The 24,513-nt window shown below is 50.7% G+C and overlaps 1 protein-coding gene across 1 annotated transcript in view; it reads left to right on the forward strand.

Annotated features, from left to right (window-relative positions):
• SRRM4 (serine/arginine repetitive matrix 4) overlaps positions 1–24,513 on the forward strand; it is a 39,233-nt gene that overhangs the window by 3,516 nt on the left and 11,204 nt on the right. The window contains exons 2-8 of the mRNA XM_034068557.1: positions 12,903–13,046; positions 15,346–15,429; positions 15,807–15,878; positions 17,315–17,341; positions 17,996–18,046; positions 20,386–20,478; positions 21,450–21,612. Coding sequence (XP_033924448.1) covers positions 12,903–13,046; positions 15,346–15,429; positions 15,807–15,878; positions 17,315–17,341; positions 17,996–18,046; positions 20,386–20,478; positions 21,450–21,612 — 634 coding nt within the window. The remainder of the gene's footprint in view (positions 1–12,902; positions 13,047–15,345; positions 15,430–15,806; positions 15,879–17,314; positions 17,342–17,995; positions 18,047–20,385; positions 20,479–21,449; positions 21,613–24,513) is intronic.

Consider the following 24,513-nt stretch of genomic DNA (forward strand, 5'->3'; position numbering starts at 1 on the left):
ACAGCCTGGGTCCCCTCTTCTCTCTCTTGTCTGGGCTTTTGCTGCATCTCTTCCCTGGCTGTGACCTCAGCCACAGCGTGGGGGCTGCAGCCCCTTTGCACTCCATGGTCTGACTTCTCCCAGTGCTGCTGCGTATCCCATCAGCACCCAGCCAGGCTGGGAGCTGCTCCAGGGTCCCCTCCAGGACCCAGAGCTGGTAGCAGTCCAGGGCACTGTGGGATGCTTTTGGGGCTGTTTGGGTTCCCTGCTCCCACCCTGCCAGTCATAGCAGTGCAGCACAGGCTGCCCTGTCCCAGCACCCAAAACTCAGCCGAAACCCACATCTACGTGGAGACCACGGGCACGGCTGAGTCTGGGGCCTGTGGGTGCTGGTGTCCGCTCCTGGGCAGCTGGTGATACCGGGTGAGCACCAGCAGCGCTGGGGGAAAGGAGGCTCCTTCATCCCTCCCTGCCAGATGGTCTAAGTGGGTCATCTCAGGGCAGTGCAGGGGATTTGTGCTTTAACCCTTAATCCCCGGGATCGCACCGTGCACAGAGGGGGAAGGCGGCTGCTGAAGTGGGATTAAACGTGGATTTCGTGCCTGGTTTGCCATCGCGGGTGATCTTGGAGACAGGGGTGCTGCTGCCACCAACCTGCTGGGACAAGGGTGCCAATGCTGTGGGTCCCAGCACCCCAGAGAGAGCAGAAGCCCAGTGACTTCAGCAGTGACTTTTGGCCATGTGGAATGTCTCTGTTGAGCTGAGGACCCAACCTCTGGCTTCCCGGCCACGTTTTGGTGTTCCCAATCCCTGCTCATCAGCCCTTGAGCATCGCGGTTTGGTGCTGGAGGGGAAGCACTCGCTGGCTCTGCCGTGCTGGTCCCCCCCACAACTCCCGTTAATCCCCCCTCCTTGGTCGGGCATCTGCTGTGCGGGCAGAGGCAGAGCCGGCGCGCCAGCCCGGCTGCCATCTGCTCCCTCCTGCTCCCAGCCAGCCCCAGCGCTAATGAGCCCATGGCCCCGGCCCAGGCGGGGGGAGAGGGGCTTGAATAGGAAAGCAGGGAGAGAAGAAAAGACCCTTCCTTGGAGGGGCTGTCAATAGCGAGGCTTTTGTCTGCCCCTGCCCTCCAGCTGGATGGCGGGGAGAGCTAATTAAACATCTCGGGAGCTGCTGGGAGGCTGGGCTGAGCAAGGGAAGAGCTGGGGATGCCTGCGGGATCCCCTCCCTGCTGCTCTCAGAGCCTTCATCATCCTCCTCCGTCCTCCCAGCCTCATCCATCTGCCTGCCCACTGGGCTGGTGCTGGGCACCCTGCTGGCCTCCCTGGTGGGTTGGGGGACACCTCTGTCCCCAGAGTGTGCCCCAGTATGTCTGGGAGGCCAGGACAGAGGTCCTTGCCAGGGCTGGGTGGGATGCAGTGAGTGCTATGTGGTACAGCTGGGTTCAGCACCCATGGGTGCTGTAGCGAGGCGTGCTGTGCTCCAGTGAGAGGGGGTGTACAAACACCTAAGGGCTTAGGGAAAGGGCCTTTGGAAGCCCCTCTAGGAACACCAAACTCATGGATGGGGCTCTAAGCAGTGTCACCTCTCCCCCCTGTATCCCTGCTCTGGTCACCTGGGCTTTGTCACCTTCACCTGAAAGCTCACAGGAGTGAACAAGGAGCTGAGGGTTGTCTGATCTCCTGTCCTGTTCCTGTTCAGATGAGGGATCAAACTGGTTTGATTTGCTTCCTTCCTTGATGAAGAGCTGCTGCCCACTGGCAGGTCCTGAGGCCATTCTGGTTTCCTTGCATCCCACCTCCATCCGGGATAGCCTGTCCCACTGTGTTGTATCCCCAGAGAGGGGCTCTGCAGGACCAGCTCTCCCCTGGGGTCCCTGGCCTTGGCAGATTTCTCCTTCCAGAGGGCCATGGCTGGATCTGAGCCCTCCTCTGCTCAGCCCTATTCCTGCCCCTTCCCACATCTCTGTGTCTGGTCGCTGGACCTTTCTCTGTGGATGTTTTTGTGTATGATGAACTTATCAAACGTAAACCCTGCGCCACTGTAATGAAATCATTTCATGCATGAGCACCCTTTCCTTTTCTGCTTTTCTATTTATTTTCCTCCTTTTCCAAAACCTCTTCATCACTGCAAAGCCTGACCCAGGCCAGCAAATCCCACCCACGTTTCAGTTACGGATGGTGCCAGGGCTCTTTTCCCAGGCCCTCCTCTGGCCCTAATCCCTGGTAGTGCCACTGGCTGGAGAACAGGGCTGGATTTGACACCCAGATTGAGCCCTTTGGCATTCCCAGCAAAGGCAGAAGCACCAACCCAGTTTGCTTGCACAGCCCTGCTTGCTGATTGCAAAGGTGCTGAGCCTGGGATGCCTGAAATCTGGCAGGAGCACTGGATCCCAGGCACACAGCATCTATAACAGGACTTTAGATTTGGCACATGCTGGAGGGATGAGTGGGCTGGACCAGCACCTCCAGCAGCGTGACCAGGCTCAGTGCCTACATCTTGATGCTGCCATTGGGTCATGCTACCCTTGTGGGATGTTGGGTACTGCAGAAGTGGCTTCTCCATGAGCCACTCGAGCCAAAAGCTGGGAACTTAAAAAACACTGGGAATTTAAAAATAGCCCATTTTTCCGCACGTGGAGGGAGCGCTTTCCCTGCCAGTGCAGCAGGGACTGCAGGAAGGGCTTCAGAAACAGCATGAGGGAAAACACTGTATTAAACACTCTTGGTGTTTCAGGCTGGCTGGGGTGGGTCTGGAGGCAGCTCACTGAGGAGGATCTGGTTTAACACCTTGTGTTTCATTAATGTCCTGCCATCAATGGCAGCAGAAAGAGCTGCTGCTGCCCAGCCCCAGCCAGGGGCTTTGGCAGGGGCAGAGGTGGTCTTGAGGGCACCATCTCACACGCAGGTGGCTGAAAATCCCCTGAGACCCATGGGCCAGGCTGAGAGCTGGTTTATTCTCTTTCACTACCACCAAATTCCATCAGCGCATCCTCCACCGCAGCACTTTGGCAATGGGCTGCATGTACTGGATTTATCTCTGTGCTCGCGTGTGCTTGGGAGCCCATGTGTTGGGGTGTGACCGGGAGGGAGTGGGGTAGCAGGCTGTGCTTTTAGCTGCGTTGCTGTCAGGATGAAGAATGAGCTATTACCCAGCAAGAGAAATATTTTTGCATTAAGAGAGGTTTCACAGTTCAAGGCCACCTGCGGAATTAACCTGTGGGTCAGCTGGAGCCACCGAAGCTGTGCATCTAAAACACTGATGTGTAAGAGCATCTACAGAGATCAAAAGTTATTCTCAGCCCCGTGGAGCAGCCCTTCTCTGGGCAGAGAGGGCATGGCCATGGCACACTGAGTGCTGGAGGCAGTTTAGGCTGATTTACCCCTAAAGCTCATGGTTTAACTCTGGGAACCTATCGCCTAATAAAGCATTTGCCCTCTTCAAATCCCTTCTGCTTCAATCAGAGCACAGCCAGGTTTGCTGTGATGGGAAAAGCAAGAAAAGTGGGCTCAGCACTGCTGCTTCCAAGGGATGGGGGTTTTATTCACCAAAAAACTCCAAGATCAGGAGCACATAGATAAAAAGTGAATAACAAAGCAGCTCTGTGCCCATGTTGTGTCTGCCCTTCCCCGCTGTGTGGGGCTGGCTCTGTGGTTATCTGCCTGCCGCAGCCGCCCGCCCTGTGCCTGCCTTTGTCTGCCCATCAGCCACGCATTGGCCAGTTACTGAAGGATGCTGGAGCAGGGCCACCGGAGCAGATAACGTGTGCTAGGGCCTGGGTGGGCACCGCTGATGGAGGAGGAACAAAGGCAGATGCTGGTTGCTCACTGACATGAGGGTGTTTTGCAGCCTGACCTGCTGGGGAACAGTGGAGGACAGGGGCTGTTGGCCCCATGCCTCCTAATCGAGGATGGATATGATCTCCTGGTGACCTCCTCTGGCCCTGTGTCCCAGACCCTGGCTGCCATGCGGTGTCCCCATGTGGAGCTGAGCTCTGCAGGACACAGGACATGGTGGCTGTATCCCCCCAGGATCCTGCTGCATCCCCAGACACAGGGATGCAGTGGCCCACTTTGTTTGATGGCTGGAGGCGTTGGTGCAGTTTTGGACTGGGCCTTGTGCTGTCCCAAACATGTCCCATGTCTGGTTCAGGAACCAGAGCAAAGGATATCTTTCGAATGTTACTATACCATTGCCTTCAGGGTTTCCCCAGAAGTATTCTTTCCATATCCCCAGTTCCTCCATCCCCATCCTCCAAGTGGATGCTCAAGGGCAGGAGCTCAGCAAGAGAGCTGCTGCTGTGGGGATGGGTGGGTTAATTTTGTGGTGGATACTGTGGGCCAGAGAGCTGCCTGCCGGCTTCAAATGCCACCAAAGGCACATTCATCCCTGATTAATGGAAACTGAAGAGTCGGATCCCGAGGACCCATTGGCTTCCCTGCTTCTCCCTGCCGCAGGCTGCTGCTGCCAACCCTCCTGCTGTGGTGCTGCTGGGTTTGTCCTGCACAGAGCAGACAGCAGGTCTCACCTTGCTTTTCCATGTTGGAAAGGCAGGCAGGGAAGCCCATGTTCCATTCTGGGATATGCCATCCATGGGCAGTGCCCTGCTCCCCCCGCTCACCCTCCCCACTGCACTGGTATTGATTTGACCTGAACTCCCTTTAACATGCTGTAATTTCTTTCAATTAGGCTTTGAGCGAAGCCTCTACAGCGTTCAATAGAGCTGGCCTCAGCACTGGCACAGGACAGTCCAGAGGGAGGTGCTCCTACACACGTCCCCAACAACAGCATCCCTCTGTGTCTTATTTTCCTCATGTCCCATGAGATGAATCCCACTGCTTAAAGGTTGCTCCTTGTCCCCTCTGCATTTCCTAGCTCTTTCCATCCCTTGGACTGTTTGCTTCACTACTCCATCCCATAGAACAGATTTGCCATGTTAGCATCCTCCTCACCCGCATGGTTCACCCTATTCTGTGCAACCAGAGCTGAACCAAACCTGAGCAACCCTCATCTTCCCATCCTCACTAAAGCCACCTTGCTTTCCCCTTTCTCCTTGGTGGCTGTCATCTCCTCAGGGATGTACTTAGCAGCGTCGGGGCTTGGTGTCAGGTTGTTTCCTGCAAACTAATGGGCAGAGTGCTTGTTTTCAGAGATTGCACAGAGCAGAAATCCCTGCCCTTCATCTCCAGCTGCAATTACCGAAGCCAAGTCAATGCAGTTGATGGTAATAGGATGGTAACACTGTCTGAATTTGTATTTAATGCTGATTCCAAGGGTCTATAATGTTCATCAGCACCACACGACTTTATAGAACAGAAAAATGTGTGCGCGGTTAATGAGCTGTAATTCTGGAGAGCTCCTGCCTTGATTGGGACTAATTATTTTCTTTATAAAAATAATTAACAATCCCCACAACCTATGGACTGAAGGCATGTGGCGTTAATTAAACCATGTGCTATTTTCAGTGCACCTTTAGCTCCCATCTCCCAGCACACCCCAACCAGAGTTGTGCTGCACTGCGGGAAACCAAGCTGGGCACAAGCTTGCATTGGGGTGAGGGCTCCTGCAAGGTGAAAGGGGCAGATCCGGAGCGAGGGGGCTGCATCCAGATCCCACCTCCTCAGCCTCCTGGTCCTACATGTATGGTGTAAACCTTCATTTGAGTAAGAAAGGCTGTTTTGGCTAGAATAACGGGGTGGTTTTCATGCCTGTGATGGGTGCAAAGCAGGTGCTGTGTGTCTGCTCTTCCCAAAGAGCAGCCGATGGAACCCCAGGGTTGGGGGGGGCACAAGAGTCTATGCAAGGTGCTGCCACTTGCCATGGAGCACTGGGATAGCCCAAAATTGAGGTGGCCACTTTGTACAGGCCCTTGTTCCCCAGTGCTCTGAGATCCTGGGGTGAGTGTGCCCCAGCACCGACAGCGTGTGGGTCACAGTGTGCCTAGAGACACACTTACATAAGATGTAGTTGTTAACAAAACTAATTCCCCTATTTTCCTGGAGGTATTCTAAGAACTAATGAATATGTTTGCATAATCTTGACTTTGTTTATGAATAATTCTGGATTATCCAAATGTGAATGACGCTGGGGCTTTGCCATACCAGGCTGCCTTTCAGCTGGGGATAGCAAAGTCGTTTACAAATATTAGTTCAACCTCATAAATCCCAGCAAGCAGTAAGATTGTTATTCCTTCCAGTTAAAGAGGGATGTGCCAAAAAGTGCAATGATTCTCTCCATCCCCTCCTAGCAGGGTCTGTCATGGGTCCGGGGACCCACTGCCTCTTCCAAACCTTCCCTCTAGGGAGCAGCAATCAAATATCTATATTCATATCCTCCCCTTTGTTTTTTGGGATGATTTCAAACAATGTTCAGAGTTGTAGGGCGGTGGGAATGGCTGGGAACAAGACCTTGGAGCAGACAGAGAGGTTTCTTTCTGGCTCTGACCCCAACACAGCCCAGGGTGCTGCAGCACTGAGCGCCCTGCTGCCTGCTGTGTGGCAGGGATGGTACGGCCACACCAACCTCTCCCTGCTGGGAGCACGGCAGAGGAGGAAAGGCTCTGTCTTTCCTCTGGGAAACTGTCCTTAACTTAACGCCTCCCTCACTGGTCCTTTCTGGGCAGCTGGGAAACCCACCCTGCTGCTTCCCATGGGAGGAGGGGAGTTACAGGGAACAACAACTGGAGTCGAATCAAACCCTCCCACCCATGAAGCTGCAATTCGGGTATTTTCCAGCTGAGCTGACATAGCAGATGTGATACAGGAGGCAAAGGGCCCTTCTGGCCATAAAAAGCCACCAGCAGCATGTAGCATGGGGGTTCAAGCCCACTTTCCACCTCCCTTCCTGGGCTGGGAACGTTGTATCCTCATCTCTGCAGCAGGAGAAATCTGTCTCTTAATTCCTTTCTGCAGGAGCTGATTGCTGCCTACACATCCCTTCATGGGGATATCTGCTCCTTGCAGCATCGCTGAGCCCCCCAGGCCCTGGGCACTGTGGTGGGATGGATGCTCAGGAGGTATGTCCCTCCATCAAAAACTGAATTCAGGGAGAGGAGGAAAAAGCTTTATGTGAGTGGCAAGGGGAGCATTGCTGCTCCAAGAGCATCTTCTCCAGTCATCTTCTCGCTGCTTCCAAGGTGCCTTATTACTAATTCATTTTTAGAGTGATCTCTCCACGCTCCCAGGAGCTGCTGGTAACTGTGTGCTTACAATCCCCTATCTGATTAAAATTTCACTAGCTATATTATTGGCAAAGCCACTGTTTTGCTGCTGTTCACCACACCAAATGAGCTGGGTTTTTAGACAGAGGGAACCAGTGCTTTGCAGGGACCACATGGAATGACCAAGTCCTTCAGATGTGGCATCCCATGGCCTGGCCTTGCCATTGCTTGGCAGCACACAGGGTGGCTTCCTCATTAGAGAGCGAGCCCTCCTGGAGGATGATGATCTCCAAAAGATCCCAGATTAACCTGGTGAGGGACTGGAATCTTGTGTGCCGACACGGCCCCATCCGAGCAGCAAGGCTTGGCTTGAACCCAGGATGCTGCAGTGGTCCAGGGGATGTTGGCACTGTGAAGCCTGTTGGGTATGAAGACACCCCCCAGCCTGACCATGTTGAAGATAGTAGTAAAGGGCTTCCTTTCTGGGACAAGGGCCTGGGAGTGCAAGTTGTGGCTAGCCAGGAGCAGAGTAGCAGTGGGGCTATGTAGGGTTTATTTAACATAAACTCTTGGCCCCAGTCCCTGCCATGGCAGGGTCACTCAGGAGCCTAGAGTCCTCCAAAGCATGGATCAGGGATGTACAGGGGTGCTGTGCTATGATGCTATGCTTATGCATGATAATGTCAGTACTTTCAGCTTCATTTATGGGCACTGGGAACAGCCAAGGCTTCTCCTTTCCTATTCCCTGATTGAGGGGAAAACTCGCTCCTTTCCAGCATGGGAACCTACACGGTATTTGTCTAAGGAGGAGGATTTGAGGATAGAAGAAGCACAGCTTTGTCCCCCTTGAGATCAAGCCTGGCCTGGCAGAGCGAGGTGCTGATGGGCATGGAACACTGCAGGGACATCCGAGCTGGCAGCGTGGGAGGCACAAGATGCTGTAGAAATGGCTCAAGATGGGGCAGCAGTCCAGGTTTCCTTTAGACACGATATGACCACATGCTCTATTCCTTGAGTTTATCCCTGTTGCTGCTGGCAGGCGGTCAGTGGAGCCATCCTGGATTGCTGGCACTGGGGGAAGGTGACACCGAGCCCTGCTAGGCGACCGGGTGCTCAGGAAGGAAGCGGGACCAGGGCTCCTGTGACAAGGGGAGGAGGAGACTCAGCCATGGGGAGCGGGGAGAGGCTGTCCTCACCCTCATGACAACCTAGGAAAAGCTGTCTATGGGAGCATTGCTTCCCCCTATGGAGTTTTATGCTCCTCCAGGGCCATCCACCCCACCGACACCAGCTGGTGCCTGGGACAGAGCCCTCCCCATGGGCTTCGACCACACAGCATCCCCCCGAGCATCTGGCACTGATCCCACGTCCCTCCCGGGGCTTCTTCCAGCAGGGAAGCTCCTCTGTTCTGATTCAACCATGCATAGCAAATCAACTGCTGGAAAATAAAGAGCCAAGCTGCTTTTTTGGCCTGGGATGTGATAAGAGCGGTTGTTAAACCTTCCTTGGAGTCCAAGCAGCAAAAGGAGCCACTGCCGCATAGAGCCTTGCAGCGGGACGCACAGTTCCTGGGAGCAGGAGGGGGAGGTGAGTCCAGGCTGGCAAACATGGGATGAAAACCGTGTATTCCAGAATGGTGTTTCCAACTGCCTCAAGAAAACCACGCGCTCCTCTGCAGCTGGTGCCTCTGCTGATGCACGGGGGAAAAAATAGCGGGGAGAAGATTAAAATTGAACTGGCTTGGAGTCAGTGTAATCAGGGAAAATATCGCAGTGATTTGCTATTCTAATTTTCAATAACAAACTGCAGGGCTCCTGCTGCACTAAGAATAACGGGCGGGATGAGGTGGGGAAAGAACCTGCCAGGGGTGTTTGTGTGTGTGTGGTGGTGGGAAGCACTTGCAATTTTCCCCATCTCCTAATTTCGAAGAGGTATTTTTAGTGCCTATTGCGAAGAGCTTTACATAAACACATCTGCTGGAGTTTTTGCTTGGCAGTGTCTTTACAACCTTCCTTTCTGCCCCTTCCCTCTCCAGGGACAAAGCAATGGTTCGACCGTTTTCTGTTACAATCAGATGAGCAAAACAGAACATAAAAGGGTTGTTTTGACAGCACCAAAAGGCTTCTTAGCCCAAAGTGGTGGATTTTAGAAGCGCTGCAAGCAGCTCAGCCCACCCTAAGAGCTCAGAGCAGAAGCACATTGGAAGTGGCTATGGCAGAGATCCATAGGGATGCAGGACAATGGGGACCCTAACCCAGTCCCTGCCCCTGCTGCGCAGCCAAACCCTCCAGGTGAGGAAAGGAGAGAGGAAAGCTATTGAATCATGTGTCCTTGCACGTTTTGCATGGTACTCAGGAGAAGAGCACCCCTGGTGGGAGCAGCTGTGAGTGCCATGGAAGTCTGTGTCCTTTCATGGGCCGATGCCCCCAGACCCCAGGCGAGGAATCCATCACTGGTTTAATGCTTGTGGAACATTCACAACTAATAGGCTCATCAGGGATGCTTTAACCTTTTTCCTTTTCGGGGCTCAGGTTGGCTGGAGCCACTCCTATGTTTTCACAGGGGGCTGTAGTGATGATGGGAATGTGGAGCCTCCGAGGGCTGAAAAGGAAAAGTTTCCATATTGGCTTTCCCAGATACTCTATCCTGAGTTTGGAAATGCTGTTGGTGCAGGTCTGCCAAGTGCAGTCAGTGCCTGGGGCCTCCGAAGTGCTTGTGTATGCAGTTGGGTGCATGCAGCACCCAACCCAGCTGTGTGTGCAAAGTAAAAGAAATGGTTTGAAATACCCAAAAAGGCTTGGTTAGCATGATCCAGCCCAGAGTGCTTACACTGCTGCTTGCAAAGCAGCAGCAAAGGGCAGAGGGGCCACAGCAAGGCCACAGAGGGCTGGGCCTGCTGGAGCCCATCCTGTAGAGGCAAGGGGAGATGCTGCTGTGGGTGGGAGATGGGCTGGTGGCAGCATCCAGCACTAGGTCACTAGGAAGGAAATTTGCTTCCTTTTCTCTCCTCTTGGGATGGGTTTCTGCAGGGAAAAGGATGATTGATGGAAGGTTTATGGCAGAGGACAGCTCGGGGCTGGGACAGAGGAGCTCGGCTGGGACACAGGAGCCTGCAGGCAGGGGAGGGCAGCTGCCTGGCTCCAGCAGCACTGAGGTGCCAGCAGGCAGGGTTGTCAAGTGCACACCAAACCGGCAGTGACTGCATGTCACCATGGGGCTGCAGGGGACGGGTGTCACTGGGCTCAGCTCCCGGTGAAGTGCGTATCACCAAGTGCCACATTTCATGTCCTGATGTGATGGCACTTGGCCATGGCATCGAGCGTGGCAGCCCCGCATGGAGGACTGGGGGTGGTTTATGACTGTGCTCCCTGAGGCAGCAGATACCCTGTGCCTTTGCCCCATCCTCTGGGAAGGCTGCTGGAATCGCTCCATGCTGAGCCTGGCACATCTCCCAGGTCTTGCAAACACTCTGAGGGACTTCCCTGGTCCTGCATTTTCCTTGCCCACTGCAGAGAAGTGACCTTTATCCTGCCAGCCATGTGCATGGCCACCTCATGCTCCGGTACAACCATGGGCACAAAAGCATCCTGACAAACCTGTCAGTGACTTTCTATCCTTTCCCAGCCAACAGGGATGTCCAGTCCCAAAGGGAGCTGTTGCTGAGTGTGGGGGGCACAGCATGGTTAACTGGCCTCAGTGGTGCCACTGCTCCCTCCACTGGGAGGGAGGCAGGGGTGGCATCAGGCGATGGGACTCTGCTCTCTTATACCAGTCATGAAAGATAAGAACAACAATGGTTTTCAATACATACATATATTCAATCAATGTCTATAGAGCTTAATGCAAGGGGATTACCAGCCAGTTTAGAATGTTCGTGACTCTCAGCAAGAACTGAATCCAGCCTTTGATGGAATTGGGAGAAAATTATTTCTATCAATAGCTACTTGCAAGCCCAGGAGAAATGGTTCACCTAGCACATTGCAGGACAGGAGTCCCTGGCTGTCTCAAGGCCAATGTGTTTTAGCCTCAGGACCTGAAAATCCCATTAGTGGGTGCTGAGGCTGGGGTGCGAAGGACATTGTCTGCTGTGCCTGGGTCTCTCCTGCAAGGCAGCAGTGCCCACTGTGCCACCAGCCCAGGGGGGAACCTTCCCACTGCTGCTGGAGCTGATTCAACCCAGACTTTGCACAGGTCATTAATTATGGGACATTTTTAATGCATCCTAATGATCGAGCCTCAGAAGACTATTCTTAAAAGGGGCTCGGGAAAGGCCACAAGTGAATTAGCTCACACAAAGACAGCAATTAACCATGTAGCTTCCTGGATGCTTAAAAATAACACAGATGTTGGGAATCTATTAAGCAGAGTAATAGATTTTTAAAACCAGAGAGACCATCAACTCCTGCATGTCCTGGGCCAGAAATATTCCACCCGGCTTGCCCTCACTTGTACCCCTGTCACTTGTGTTTGGCTGATGCACATCCTTAAACACTCAGGCATTACAAAACAGGCTCCAAGGAGTCACCTATTAGAGAAAGTGGGGGTTTGCTGAGAGACAAAACACAGGTGGAAAGAGAGGGGGGACCCTTCTTTTGCAGTTGCTCCGTGTTGCTCATGGCTGGGCCAGCAGCAGGATGTTCCTCAGGGCATGCAAGACTGGGCCATGCCTACCCAGAGCATCACATTGTTCTCTAACCACTGGTTTGGCCCCATTTAATCCCATGATGTGCAGCATGCACCTGGCTCTACCCCCCTGTTGCTATCTCCACAGCCCATGTGTGATGGTCTCTGCAGCCGGAGCATCATCCTGGCATCTCCGAGCCACTGTGGGCATGCCAATACTTGCTTTATCTATTCAAATAATACTCTTGATACCAGAACCATGGCATCCCTGGCACCCCTGTTGGGTATTGCTTATGGCTTTCCCTTATCTTTTTATTCTTTGAAGTAAACATCAGCAGGGACTGGAAACCCATTTATTTCCTCCCAGGTGTCTGAGCTCAAGCTCATTTGGGTTTGTTTTCTCCATTTGGCTTCTTTTCTCCATTCCAACTTGCTTCACCCAAGATCTGGTGTTTTGGAGACCTTTCACCTCAGGCTTTGCCTGCTCTGGCTCTGCTCCTTGGCAACTCTCATGGTCTCCCCAGGGCTCTTGCAGGCACCTGCCTAGACCAGTGGTTCCCCTCAACTGTGCTGGGCTGCCCCAGGTTCTCCAGTTCAGCCTATCAGCAGGACCAGCTGTGTTTACTGGCCCAGCACCCTATATATAGGAGTTTCATCCACTTGAGTGCTGGTAACAGGGACAGTATGAGGACTGTGTGGCAAAGTATTTCCAATGCAATGGCAGGTGTGGAGAATGGCATTTGAAATGTAAAAGTGGGGTTTTTCCTACCAGTGTGCAATCCAGTGCTGCCTCTGCCTCACAGTGCAGAGGAAGATGTCAGGGGTGCTGGTCTGATCTGGTACCCTTGCTCCTTGCTGGTGTATTACATAGACCTTGTGCTGTCTGTATCTTTTCTTGAGAGCTGAGCACAGCATGCCCATGATGGGATGCAGCCTGGCTTGGAAGTGGAGGCTTTCTGGAGCTTCATAGCAGTGTTTCCCACTGCAGGGCTGAGCACCATGGGTTCAGGAGGTCTGAGAGCAATCTGCAGCTCTCCTTCACAGCAGCAAGGGGATTCTCTCATACATGGGAAAACTTCAGCCAGTGAGCCCAGCTGAACGGGCAGTCCTGTATTGCTCTCTTTGTGTGCTCTGGCTCCGCAGTGGGACGCTCAGCTGCCTGTCGTACCCCACAGAGGACAGACGTTCTGAGAAGCAGAGTGGCCGTGCAGTCAAGGATGCCTCCAGCACCAATGGCTGTGTGAAGGGGAAGCAGAGACGAGACCATGGACACCACAGGTCACGCAGGTAAGAGCCAGGGGGAGGCATCTGTGGCTGTTGCCCCAGCCCCTGTGGGGCCCTGTGAGAGCTTGGGATGGCTTCAATGGCTGTGTGTGTGTCCAGCAAAGGTATGCAATTGCATAAAAACCCTGTGTGTGTGTCTGCAAGGAGAAACCTGTAGTTTATGTACATTCCACATCTTGCTCTTCCAGCCTCCTTGCTGTGACCTGCCAGCATCCCTGTGTGCTACCAAGTTAACAGGTTACCCCTGGCTGGGTATCACCCTCAGCAATTATCCTCTCCCCATGCCCACATCAGACCAGCAGCACTGGCTTCATTAGGACACAGCTTCGTTATCAGTTTGTCATTAGCCCCTGACAACTTGAGATGGGAAAAATGAATTGAATGTTGTAAATGAAACAGCTGGGGTCCCTGAGCCCTGCCTGCTAAACTCTCTGGGATTAAAGTCTCTCCGTTTGGTTTAAGATGCTGGAAAGAAAGAGCAAGAAAGCACATTTCATATCTTCAGATTTCAGGCTAACCGGAACAATAATCTAAAGCGTATTTTTAATTAGACTTTGATTACAATCGCGGAGAAACAATTAAAGTTGTATCAGTGCAAGGAGAAAGCTTCCACATCAAAGACAAAAGGCTTCATCTCAGGAGAGGGAGAAGAGCTCTACTGAAACTGCCTGCAGCTGCGTGGTCAGAAGTTCCTCTCAGCCCTCCCATGGCTGTGGCCCTGGGTGAGATGGGAGCTGAGATGTACTGAGACTTGTGTGTGGAGTCCAAACCTGTCCTAGGGGAAAGAATCTGGGAGCTGGGGTTGAGCATCCTGATAACTGAGCGGCTGGGATGAGTGTTCAGGGCCCTGGTCTAGCACACACACCATGAGGATGTCTTTGGGCAGATGGCTGAGCTTAGCAATGAGCTGTCTTGGAAAACACATTTCTTTTACCTTAATGCATTTCTTTTACCTTAATGTGCATTTGCCTTAATGCACAATTCTTTTACCTTAATTACCTAAAAAAGACCCACTGAGCCCAAGGTGTGCTGTATCCCCTAGCAGTGCTTCTGCTGGTCCATGAAATCCTTGGGAGGAGAACGAGAGCAAGGAGCAGCATTTGGGTGCTCCCTGGGGTCACAGCGTGGTCCCACCTTGGATTTACTGCTCCAGCAGCGCTCGGCATGCAGCCATTCAGAGTTCCCAAAGGAAGCACGGGTACACAGCATCATTCTGCAGAGCACTTTCTCAGCCTGTTAAAAGAGCTCAGCAATTGGCTTGTCATGATAGCGGAATTTTGGGAGTAATTCAAGCCCAGATAAGCAAGCATTTGGGAGGCAGTGGCACCTGTGTGCATTCCCCCCCCCCCCCCCCCCCCCCCCCAAAGTGCCATTTGCTCTGCATTAGGACTTGTATTAACGATAACATTTGTTCTTCCCACAGAGAACTGCTCAACTTCTGGCCCGTTCCTGTAGCACTTCCCAAACATGGGGCTGCTTCCACACATTCCCTGCTAGTGGCTGCTCCCGCTGGCAGGGGAGAGAAGTGGGGAAACTGAGGCACAAGCCCAGCACCCTCATTCCCAACAGGGGCTTTGCAGAGGCCCTGGGGAGCTGGTTGTGCCCCCCACAAACCTCAATCCTGACCCATATGGGGAGCCAGCAGCTGCCCTGGTCTTTAGGAGCATTTACCACAGTGAATGAGTAGCCACAGAGTATCTGTCGTGTGTTCAGCCTCTGAATGAATTTAACCACGGTGTTTGCTTTGCATTGGAATGTGACATAGCCTATGTTTAAAAAGAGAAATTAATTTACGGGAGGCTTCTTTTCCCAAGGTTTAACAAGTGTGTAAGCGATGCCTATCTCATTAAACTACCATAGCATCTCAATAAACACATCTATATTTCTAATCAATTGCTATTTAACATATGTCAAGGCTTTTATTAGCACCAGACGCATCTGGTTGCGATAATTATTGTATGCAAATGAAATGGTGATTAATTATTTAAAGCATATTTACAAAGAGCGATGAAACCCCATCAATCTGTTACGGTGTTGTTAACCTCTGCAAACAGGCTTTAAATCATGCCCTGCACGGGAGCTGTCTCCTTAGAGCTCCATTAGACCCACAGAGGAGCCAGTTTAAACTGGGATCAAAGCATTCCTTAGAGGGTCAGTCAGCACTTACCTGTGCTCTGGATCCATGGGGGTCTCTCTGCCCCACATGTCCCTGAGGTGGGGCTGGGACAGAGCAGCCCCATGGGAGCTGATTCCAGGTGGATTGGGGTTAATTCCTACTCTCTTTCTCCCCCCGTGTCCTCAGCCCGTCCTGCCATGGGGAGCGGCCGCCACAGCCAGCCCGGGCCAAGAAGAAAAAGAAGAAATCCGGGCGCAAGAAGCGCAGGAGGTGAGGGCGGCCATGGCAGCTGGAGGGGACAGGCAGCCCTGGCTGTGTGTGAGGGCAGACAGTCAGGGGAAACATCCCTGTCTGGGGCAGGGCTCGGAACTGGATGAGCTTCCAGGTCCCTTCAACCCAAACCAGGCTGTGACTAAAATGGAGGCTGTGTGGAGGTGCCTCACAGGCCCAGGCAGGGGCCGCCATGTTCTTGCCTTCCCCTCAGGACAGCAGAGGCTGGTCAGGGCTCACCTGCAGCCTGTCCGGGGGGAGCCCGGGATTCCCAAGCTCCTCTCCATCCCAAGGGAATGGTGGTGGGGTAAGGGCTGGGGTGGGCAGGGAGGGCTGTGAGGAGCCCTGCAGTTCCTAATGCCCCTCTGCCTCCTCAGGTCTCCCTCCTACAGCCCCTCACCTGTGAAGAAGAAGAAGAAGAAGAGCTCCAAGAAGAGAAAAAGAAACAGGTATTTTATTTTTCCACTAAGAATGTAATTCCCTGCACTGGCAGGGCCTGCAAGGGGGTTGGACAAGGGGTGGAAGCCCTCCCTGTCAGGGTGGTGGCTGAGCCCAGCACTGAGAGGTACCAGCTCCCGGTAATGGCTGCCCAGAGGGGAGGTGATGCAGGAGGACAGTGATGCTGAGGAGGGCATGAAACGGGGTGCACGTGCAGTGCAGTAGGTAAATGTGAGCCTTTGGGGTGCAGGGGACAGGAGCCAAATCAGAGAGCCTCTGCCTGCTGTCCTTGCTGACCTGCTTCCCATGGCTCCATCCTCTGCGATGCCAATGGGATCGGCATCTGGCTCCAGTCCCTTTCCTTTCTCCCTCAGCCTGCAGCAAGTGTTAGTGTCTGGACCAGGGAAAGACTTCCCAGTCTTCCCCTTCTGAAGGCTGCTTTTCATTTAAAGAGCACAGCTAAATTTTCAAATTGCAAATATTTCACTGTTTTCCCTCAACTGTTAGAGCAGTGTCTGAAGAGAGCAGTGGATGCTGCCTCCCTTGGAACGTTCATGTACTTGTAATGCATTGAACCAAAGAGAGAAGCTGGCAAAAATGGATAACAGGGTATAAAGTTCAAAAGAATAGGGAGGAAACAGAGACAAGGGTATGGAGCCCTTTAGAATACTTCCTAAATAAGGATTCTTCTGCTCATTTATGGATGCCATCTCCTGATGGAAGCCTGGGGTCAGATGCTCTTTGTTTTGAACCTTAAGCACCAATTTATGCCCCTGCTAATCAAGGATCCTGCTAGTTGTTCTCCAAAGGTAGCATGATAAACCCCTAAGCATTAGTGACCAATGGAGGCTGTTTCCAGACACATGGAAGTACTTCACCTACAGATCCCAGCTGACCTTGCTATAGGCAGCTTCATGGTCCCTCCAGGCAGGACTTCAGGCTGTGTCTTCTGCAGGATGTTGTGCTCCAACATAGGAGCATGTCCTGCATGCTCCAGGAGACAAGGCAGGGGCATGGTGCTGGTTTCGTTGTGAGGATGCTCTGGAATGACACAAAAAGGATCTTTCCTTTGACTGCTCCTTGGTCCTTCATGCAGAAAACCAGGGAATGAACTCACCTCTGCCCCCTCAAACTAAGCGTGGTGCAAGACTGGAGGCTGTAGCACAGGAAAGAGATCCACCAGGGCCAGGGGATGCATCTGATCTCTGAAGACTTGTCATCCTGAGGATCATATTCTCAGTTATCTCTAGGGTGCCGGTTGCTTCTCCCATACCAGCATTTGTCAGCTACCCCATTGCCTAAAGGGAAGGCAGGGCCATTCTGCCCAGCTGGTGCATGCGGTGGTCTCACAGTGCTCAATGTGACAGTGGGCCTAAACACATTGTCTCTGATGCAAATCTCCAATTTTGGGAGACCTGTGCTCAATATACGTGCTTGTGTCTTGCAGGTTATCCTCAAAGAAGAGAAGGCACAGGTAAGAGCTGGTCAAGTGTGGGTGGTCCCATAGAAATATGAATGTAATGGTCTCTTCAAGATCTCACAAGGCTGATGATGTTCACTACTTGGGGGCATAAGACACTTTCCTTCTCTGACTCCTGTGGGATCCCCTTTTCCCTGTGGGTCTGGAGCTACCCTCTTCCTATACAGCATTCCTTAGACCCCATAGGAACCAGGTCTCCAGCCCAACCTGTGCAATCGACCTCTTGGTATAACCAAACCCATGGCAACATCATCCATGTTGTATCCATCCTGCACCTTGACTCTTCATTTCTTTTATGGCTTCATTTACAAACAGTAAGGAATCCCCTAGCAGTGCCCATCTTTGAAACACTCAGAGTCAATGGCTTTCCAGGTGTGTACTGGAAGAGCTCTTCTGATTCCAGCACATGTGTGCACAGTACCAAGAAGTCACCAAAGTGGCTGATTCCTTGGAAGATCCTTTCTGGCCCAGCCCACAGCCAGATCTGGCAGCAGGCACTCAGAGACCCCCTGTGCTGTAGCAGAACCATTAATCCCTTTCACTTTTTATCGCATGCTCTTGGGCAATGCAGCTGTAACATTGACATCTGATTGTGCAGCTTTTTATCAGAGCAGAAATCTCTGAATTAATCAGCCATTTCTTATCTAGTTCTTCAAGCCCCAAAAGTAAGAGAAAGGAAGAAAGAAAACACAAAAAACAGTAAGTAGTGATTCATGGAGATCCTTACCCTGCCTGCACAGAGCTGTGACCCTAGGAAGTGCTTGATGTGGTGTGTCCTAAGCAACTCTCAGGATTACTTTGCATCTAAACACAGCAGTTCTGGGTTTGCTGGAATGGAAAAGGTTTGTAGAGGCTGGAGATCTTTCCCTCTCTTCTGTGCTATCTCATTCAGTACTTTTTATGTATCTCCCAAGGATGTACAGTGTTTTGTTCATTCAGTCCTGAGCAGAGAGTCCAGCTTTTTGGATGAGGGCAGCATGAGGGATGAGCTCAGCTCTGCAGAGCAGTGCTACACAACCTCCCAAGGGGCAGGATGGCACGCTCATGCTGAAAAAGGCCTAAGCTCCTCCCTGTTGGCAGCTTTTGGAGGTTACAGTAGAGGCTACTCATGATATACAGTACAACCAAATATTCCAAATGGGAGCAGAAGGCAATGGGGATTAGGGAAGAGAAGGGATTGTTTAGAGGTGATGGAGGTTGTAAAAACCTGAGTTTGAGGATCACATCTGCCCTAGAGTGTTAGCAGAGCACAGCCCCTGTCCTATGGGGCAGTCAATCAAGAGGTACGGCGTAAACTATGTCTCCTTGGGGATGGAAGGGAAGACCTGTAAACCCTTTCCTTTTTTTCACCTCCTTCTGTCTTCTCATGGGAATCACAACTTGCAGCTTCTCACCTGCTTTCAGAGCAAGGCAGCAGCTCTGGGGCTGAACCCTGGACGTGAAGTCTCTGGTTAGCTTTGCTGGGACTTGGGATACCTTACTAGAGACAGAAACTGGGCTAGCAGATGGAAATCTGGAGGTTTGTTTGGTATGAACACCTCCTGGTACTGCCAGTGTCACCCCAGTACACACTGGGGCCGAAGTGATCGGGAGTGCCTGAGGTGCAGAGGATGTTGTGCTGCCTGCACAGCTGCTCTCTAATGCATGTGGAGAGCCCATCTCCTTTTCTCTGTCATTTCTGTATGTTCAATAGCACAGTCACAATTGCTCTCGGGGATTAAACTAGCCAAGGCAGTGTAGCACTCATCTTCCAGCTCTCAAAGAGAGCTGTGTGACTCCTGGCTTCTCCAAACCTCCTTGTTTCTCCTGAGGTGAATGAGTTAGTATCCTGTGAGCCATCTTGCATCAGGATTTTTGTATAATCATGCTGCTTTGGCTTATCTGTGTATCTGCTGATATAAATTACACAAGACCAGTTTTTTTTTTCTCCTAAGGAAAGGGAAAGAAAGCATTTAAAGTAGAGGAACTGATGCAGAAGGTGAAGAGCAAACATGGGGATTTTAACACAAATCCACCATGTGAGGGAGAGATGTTCAGTGTTACTGGTTTCAGTGATATGGAAACAAGGAATGAGGATCCCCAAATATGAAGTTTTAAATACAATAATAGGGTGTGAAGAGCATCACAAAACCCAGCCAGCTGGAGTTCAAGCAATTGCCCTGGAGGTTACTCTGTTGTCTTAAAGGAAATGCTGTTCTCAGGCAATTGATTTGCTGAGTTTTATAGCAGCAAATGGCTAAATGCTGTCCAAGCAGGTTGTATTAATGCTCAGTGACTGGTATAGTGTGGCCATGAAACCAGAGTGTTCCCACTGGCTAACCCACTGTTAGCTTCACCTGCTGGCACAGCAATGCCAGCCTCAGCAGATGGTTACACTACCACATGTCAAGTAACTGCTGTGGTGGGCAATGAAGAGAGGGAATGGGCACAGAAGGTGACAGGTAGGGAGGCTGGGGAAGGCTGGCTGTTGCTGAGTGTACTGTGTTATTTAGAGCCTGTCCTTCTGCATCTGCTCTTTAACAGGGAGCTTGCACTACAGACAGGGTTGGAGCAAGAAATGCAAGGATTGGAGCTTTGTGATGGGTTGCCCAAGGGGACAGTGCCCTGCCACAGAGTCAGCAATGGGAAGCTCTCAGGCTGTTTCCTGGCTGTCTTGGGGTAGGCTGCAGGATGAAAGGCAAGCAGATGAGTGAGCAAGCACATAGCTCTTTAAAGTCTTGAAACCAGAAAGGATTGGTGCTGTCTGCTGTGCTCTTGCATGCTACTCCATAGATCTTTCCCCAGAAGGCTACAGAGCTAACCTAATAGCTTGCAGCTAAAGTGCTGCATAGATCTCTGTAAGATGACATGCCTTAATGTCAGTGTAGCTCTGAAGGCATGAAGAATTTCTCCTGCAGTGGTGTCCTGCACAATCTCTTTGGCTTAAAATGCAGACTTCCTTTCTGATTTGACTGTTACTGACCTCAGCCTCCAGCTGCTGGATCTTGCACCCCCAAGTTTGCTGGCCTAATGGTGGTTTTCTTCTCTGCTTCTTCAAGCTCTCGTGGGCGCAGCCGGAAATCCCATCGCCACCGCCACTGCCACTCTCGCTCGGAGAGCTCCGACTCCCACTCCCCCAGCTGCCGAAGCAGGTAACATCACAGTTCTCCGAGCTGTGCCCTGTAATGCTTCCCAATGGGCTCAAGGATATGATTGCAATAGCCTCTGTGACCCACATACTCTCTTCACAGAGCCTCATCCTACTCTAGTAGCAGCTGTGCCACATCACTGAGGGCTGAGCTTCTTGTGGTCTCAGCTATAGAAGGGTTTTGCCTTGAGGAGCAGTGGCTGCTGCTTTTTGGTTTGGCAGTCACTTCTAATCCTCATGGCTGATGATCAGCTCATGACAGCTGATTCCAGCCTAGTCTTTCTTCCCCAGCCCAAGGGCTGTGAACTGCTGATGTCCCAAGAGATCCTTAAACACAGTCTTAGCAATGGAAATGTATTTGCCCATGGCCATAGCCACCATCTTTGACCTGATTAAAATCTCCATCCTGTGGATGACAGATGCATCCTGGGGCCAGCTAAGTGGATGCTGGTGTTCGACTCTGCATCACTGCAATAGCAAGTACATAGTTCACACACATCATGTTTCATGTTTTCTGAAAGCACTTGAACACCCCCCTCCCTCTTCACTCCTAACTACTGGGAATTTGATTCTGAACAGCTGATGTTCAGTGGGGGGAGGAATGCTATCAGTAATCAGAGGGGTGTTCATGCAAGAGCAGACAGAATGTGCCTTCTCTTTGAGGTGTATTACCATAGGGACATTCAAGCCTGTGTGAAAGCATGGCTTGCCTCCAGCCATCATAAAATCATGAACCGGAACTTAAACACAAGGTCGAGGTCCAAAGCCCAGATGCAAAATATTCTTTGTTTAAAAAAATGTAGAAAAACAAAACACTCCTTTTCCCTCCATCATGACTCCACAGAGCAGTCATGTGGAAAACCCTTCCCACACACAATGGCCTAGCACAGAGCTGCCAAGGGTTTGTACGGAGCTGGTAATGGGCAATACAGCAATACCAAGGAGTAACAGTTTGCCTGTTCATGTCTTCTGGAGGCACAGAGCCAGGTCTCGGGAGGAAAGGCGTAAAACACGGCGAAGACACTCCCGGCACCATTCAAAGATCACGGCAAAGCGAAGCTCCTCTGCAGAGGTTAAGGCCAGCCAAAAAGCCAGCCAAACCCTCCAGCTCTACAGCTTCCTGTCTCCTAAGGAAGTAGTAAGTATTATACACTGTGCTGCTCTGCTTGAACTAGGAACTTGCTGCAGGAATCTGGGCAAGAAATCTGATATGAAATTTTTATAACTCAATTATAGTGACGTTAGCCAAAGTTGGTTTAGAACTATGACTTATTAATGGTGCTGTTCTCCAATGTATTTCAAGTCATTCCTTCCTTCAGCACTTTCCCACCAAGGGTGGGGCTGGAGAGGGGAAAATTTGCAAAGGCTCTAGCCTATGAATAATGAATTGAGGACATTTAACAAAAAAGAAACAAAAGAGTGTCCTCCAGCAATGATTTTACAGGGAAGTGTTTGTTATGCAGTCTTTGCTCAGCTGGATGTGAACTTAATTCACTGGTCTTCGTGTCCAAAAGTTTAGTCCTTCAGGGGAAGAAAGGGAATCAAACATATACATAAAAGAAACATCTATGTTTAATGAGTTGGTGATTATTGGCAAGGGGATATTCTCTGACTATCAGGATCCTTCTAGGATCACTGTTGCTCTGGACTGACAAGCCCAGGGGCTGAATTCGGAACTTACGAGCAGCTCTCACTGATGCTAATGGGAACTGCACGTGCAGATGAGGGTAAAATCAGGCTCAGTGTGTTGGGATGTTTTTCCATATACATGGAAAGACATGATAGATTTGAGGGAGGAAGAGATTGAGAGAAGTATTAGATACAGACTGAAATGCAGTCTTCCTTTTCCATTGCATGTTTCCCATTTGTTCCCAGTCAGCTACAAAGCAGAGATGTGATGCTCCTTGACTGTGGTGTTAGTATCCGATAGGCATTCTGGAGAGATAAATTGCTACACGGGATTCAAGGTAGTGCAGAATTTGGTACTTGTGTGGATGTGTAACATTAGAGGTGTCTTCAGTACAGAGTCCTCCAGTCTCCAAAGTGATATATAAAGAGGAACTGATTTTCTCCTTTAGGCCCAGTCATCAACTTGAAATAGCTCAGCCACAGGCAGTAGCTACATCAGATATGAGGTAGTGCCAGCAAGAGGAGAGACTTTATCTGCTCTCCCACACAGACAGTGTTCTGATCAAAATACACAGAGATTATACGTGGGTACAGACAGGCACAAGCTGTCTCTCAACATTATAGATATGCATATTTGCTCTCGTTATAGACCTCTATTGTGCAGTGTACATGTGAGTCATTGCTTATAAGACCATATAAGGTAGAGCGAGTAGCAGAACCTGCACACTGCACATCAACACATGCGCATGAAGGAAGAGTAATAAGGTATGAAGCTCTCATTGCCATGAGCCTGGGGTGTTGCCCTCTGTCAACTTGGGAAGGTAGGAATGACTTAAGAGCTCCTCCCAAAAAACAGCCAACCGAAGACTGCATCATGGCCCCAGGGTTTTTTTTTTTTTGTTCAAGAGGCATATTTTATGTAACTGTATTCAAGTCTAAGCCTGGTTTTTAATGAGTAGTAGGTTTTCTCTCTCTGAAGCCAGGCTCCCTGAGTCCTGTGAGGCTGACTACCAGCTACCAGCTGCTCTGTTCCCTGAGCAAGAATAAACTCTAATTTAAAACTGTAAAAGCTTTAAAATGAGCTCAACTCACTCATGCTGCCACCCCCCTTTCCACTTGCTTCACTGGGGTAAATGAGCACACAAGCTGCAGGGCAGGCAAAAGCAGAGCTTTACAGTTAGAAATGCAGGGGATGGATAGAAATGTTATCAAGGCCCCTGCTGCTTCCTTTCTAGTAAGGGTTAATAACACAGGCAAATATTTAAATGACTAAAAGGCATCAGTACCTTTAATATGCGACCCATTAGTGTCCTTTTGTTCCCCCAAAGAAGTCAACTCTCTTGGGACATCATTCAAGCTCACATTTAAGCACTTGTTTAAATTGAAGCCCCTGGTTAAGTGCTGCCCCTGAATTTTTTCTGTATAAGGTCATTAAATATGATGTACTCAAAACTGGCAAGGGAAAAGTGGAATGGGAACTTGTAGTCTCATTTATTAACGCCTATACACAACTCTCTGATGCCTCTCCTTTTTGTGAGTTAGACGGTTCCTCTATAAATAAGCTTAGTCCTGTCAGCCTCGACTTTGAGAGCAGGCTGGATGTGTTAGAAATGAAAATGTGCTCTTGCAGAAAACGGTAATCACATAAAAATAAATTACTGGGAAAGAAAACGTTGTGTGAAAAAAATCCAGAATTGGGAGTCAAAAATGCCATGTTTCAGTTGCTGAGGGTTGGGGTGTCACATTCCCCTACCCTTCCCAGCCAAACCATCCTTACCTGGGGAGATGCATTGTCATGTATCCAAAGGAAAGACGATTGTTCGGGGAGGATCTCAATGAAGAGACTCAGAGAGACAAGGCATAAACTCCCATGGGGTAATCTTATAGCACTTCCAAATCAAAGATTGTGCTTTTTAAGCCTTTTTTTTATTATTATTCCACATTCTTCTTCTTCTGAAAACTTGAAACATTTTGTAGTAAGTTCTGCTATTCCTCCCCCAGTTTGTTTTCCTTCCTTTCCACTAGAACAGCCACGATTTCTAGCTAGGTCTACCTGTAGTTTATAAGGGATAAAGCATATGAAATAATGCCCTAATGCCCTATCTATGCCTCTACCTTGCTGCTTCTTTCTCTTTTGCCTTTATGCATAAGTTGGTGCATGCACACACACATGCAGAAACACCTCAAAGTTCCCTGCTGCTTTTCTTTCTGGCAATGAATTCCCAAGCTTCTCCTACTCATTCTCCCCTTAACCCCATGCAGCCACAATAGCCACCTGTCGAGAACAGGACTGTGGAGGGTGTGTGCCCCAGCATGCAGAGAAACTGGGTAATATATAGCATCTATTTTTGAACAGAATCCCCTTAACCTGCTGCAGATGCTTTATTCTACCCTGACACAGATGTATTGC

This window comes from Melopsittacus undulatus, chromosome 12, assembly GCF_012275295.1.
Source record: "Melopsittacus undulatus isolate bMelUnd1 chromosome 12, bMelUnd1.mat.Z, whole genome shotgun sequence".
NCBI lineage: Eukaryota > Metazoa > Chordata > Aves > Psittaciformes > Psittaculidae > Melopsittacus > Melopsittacus undulatus.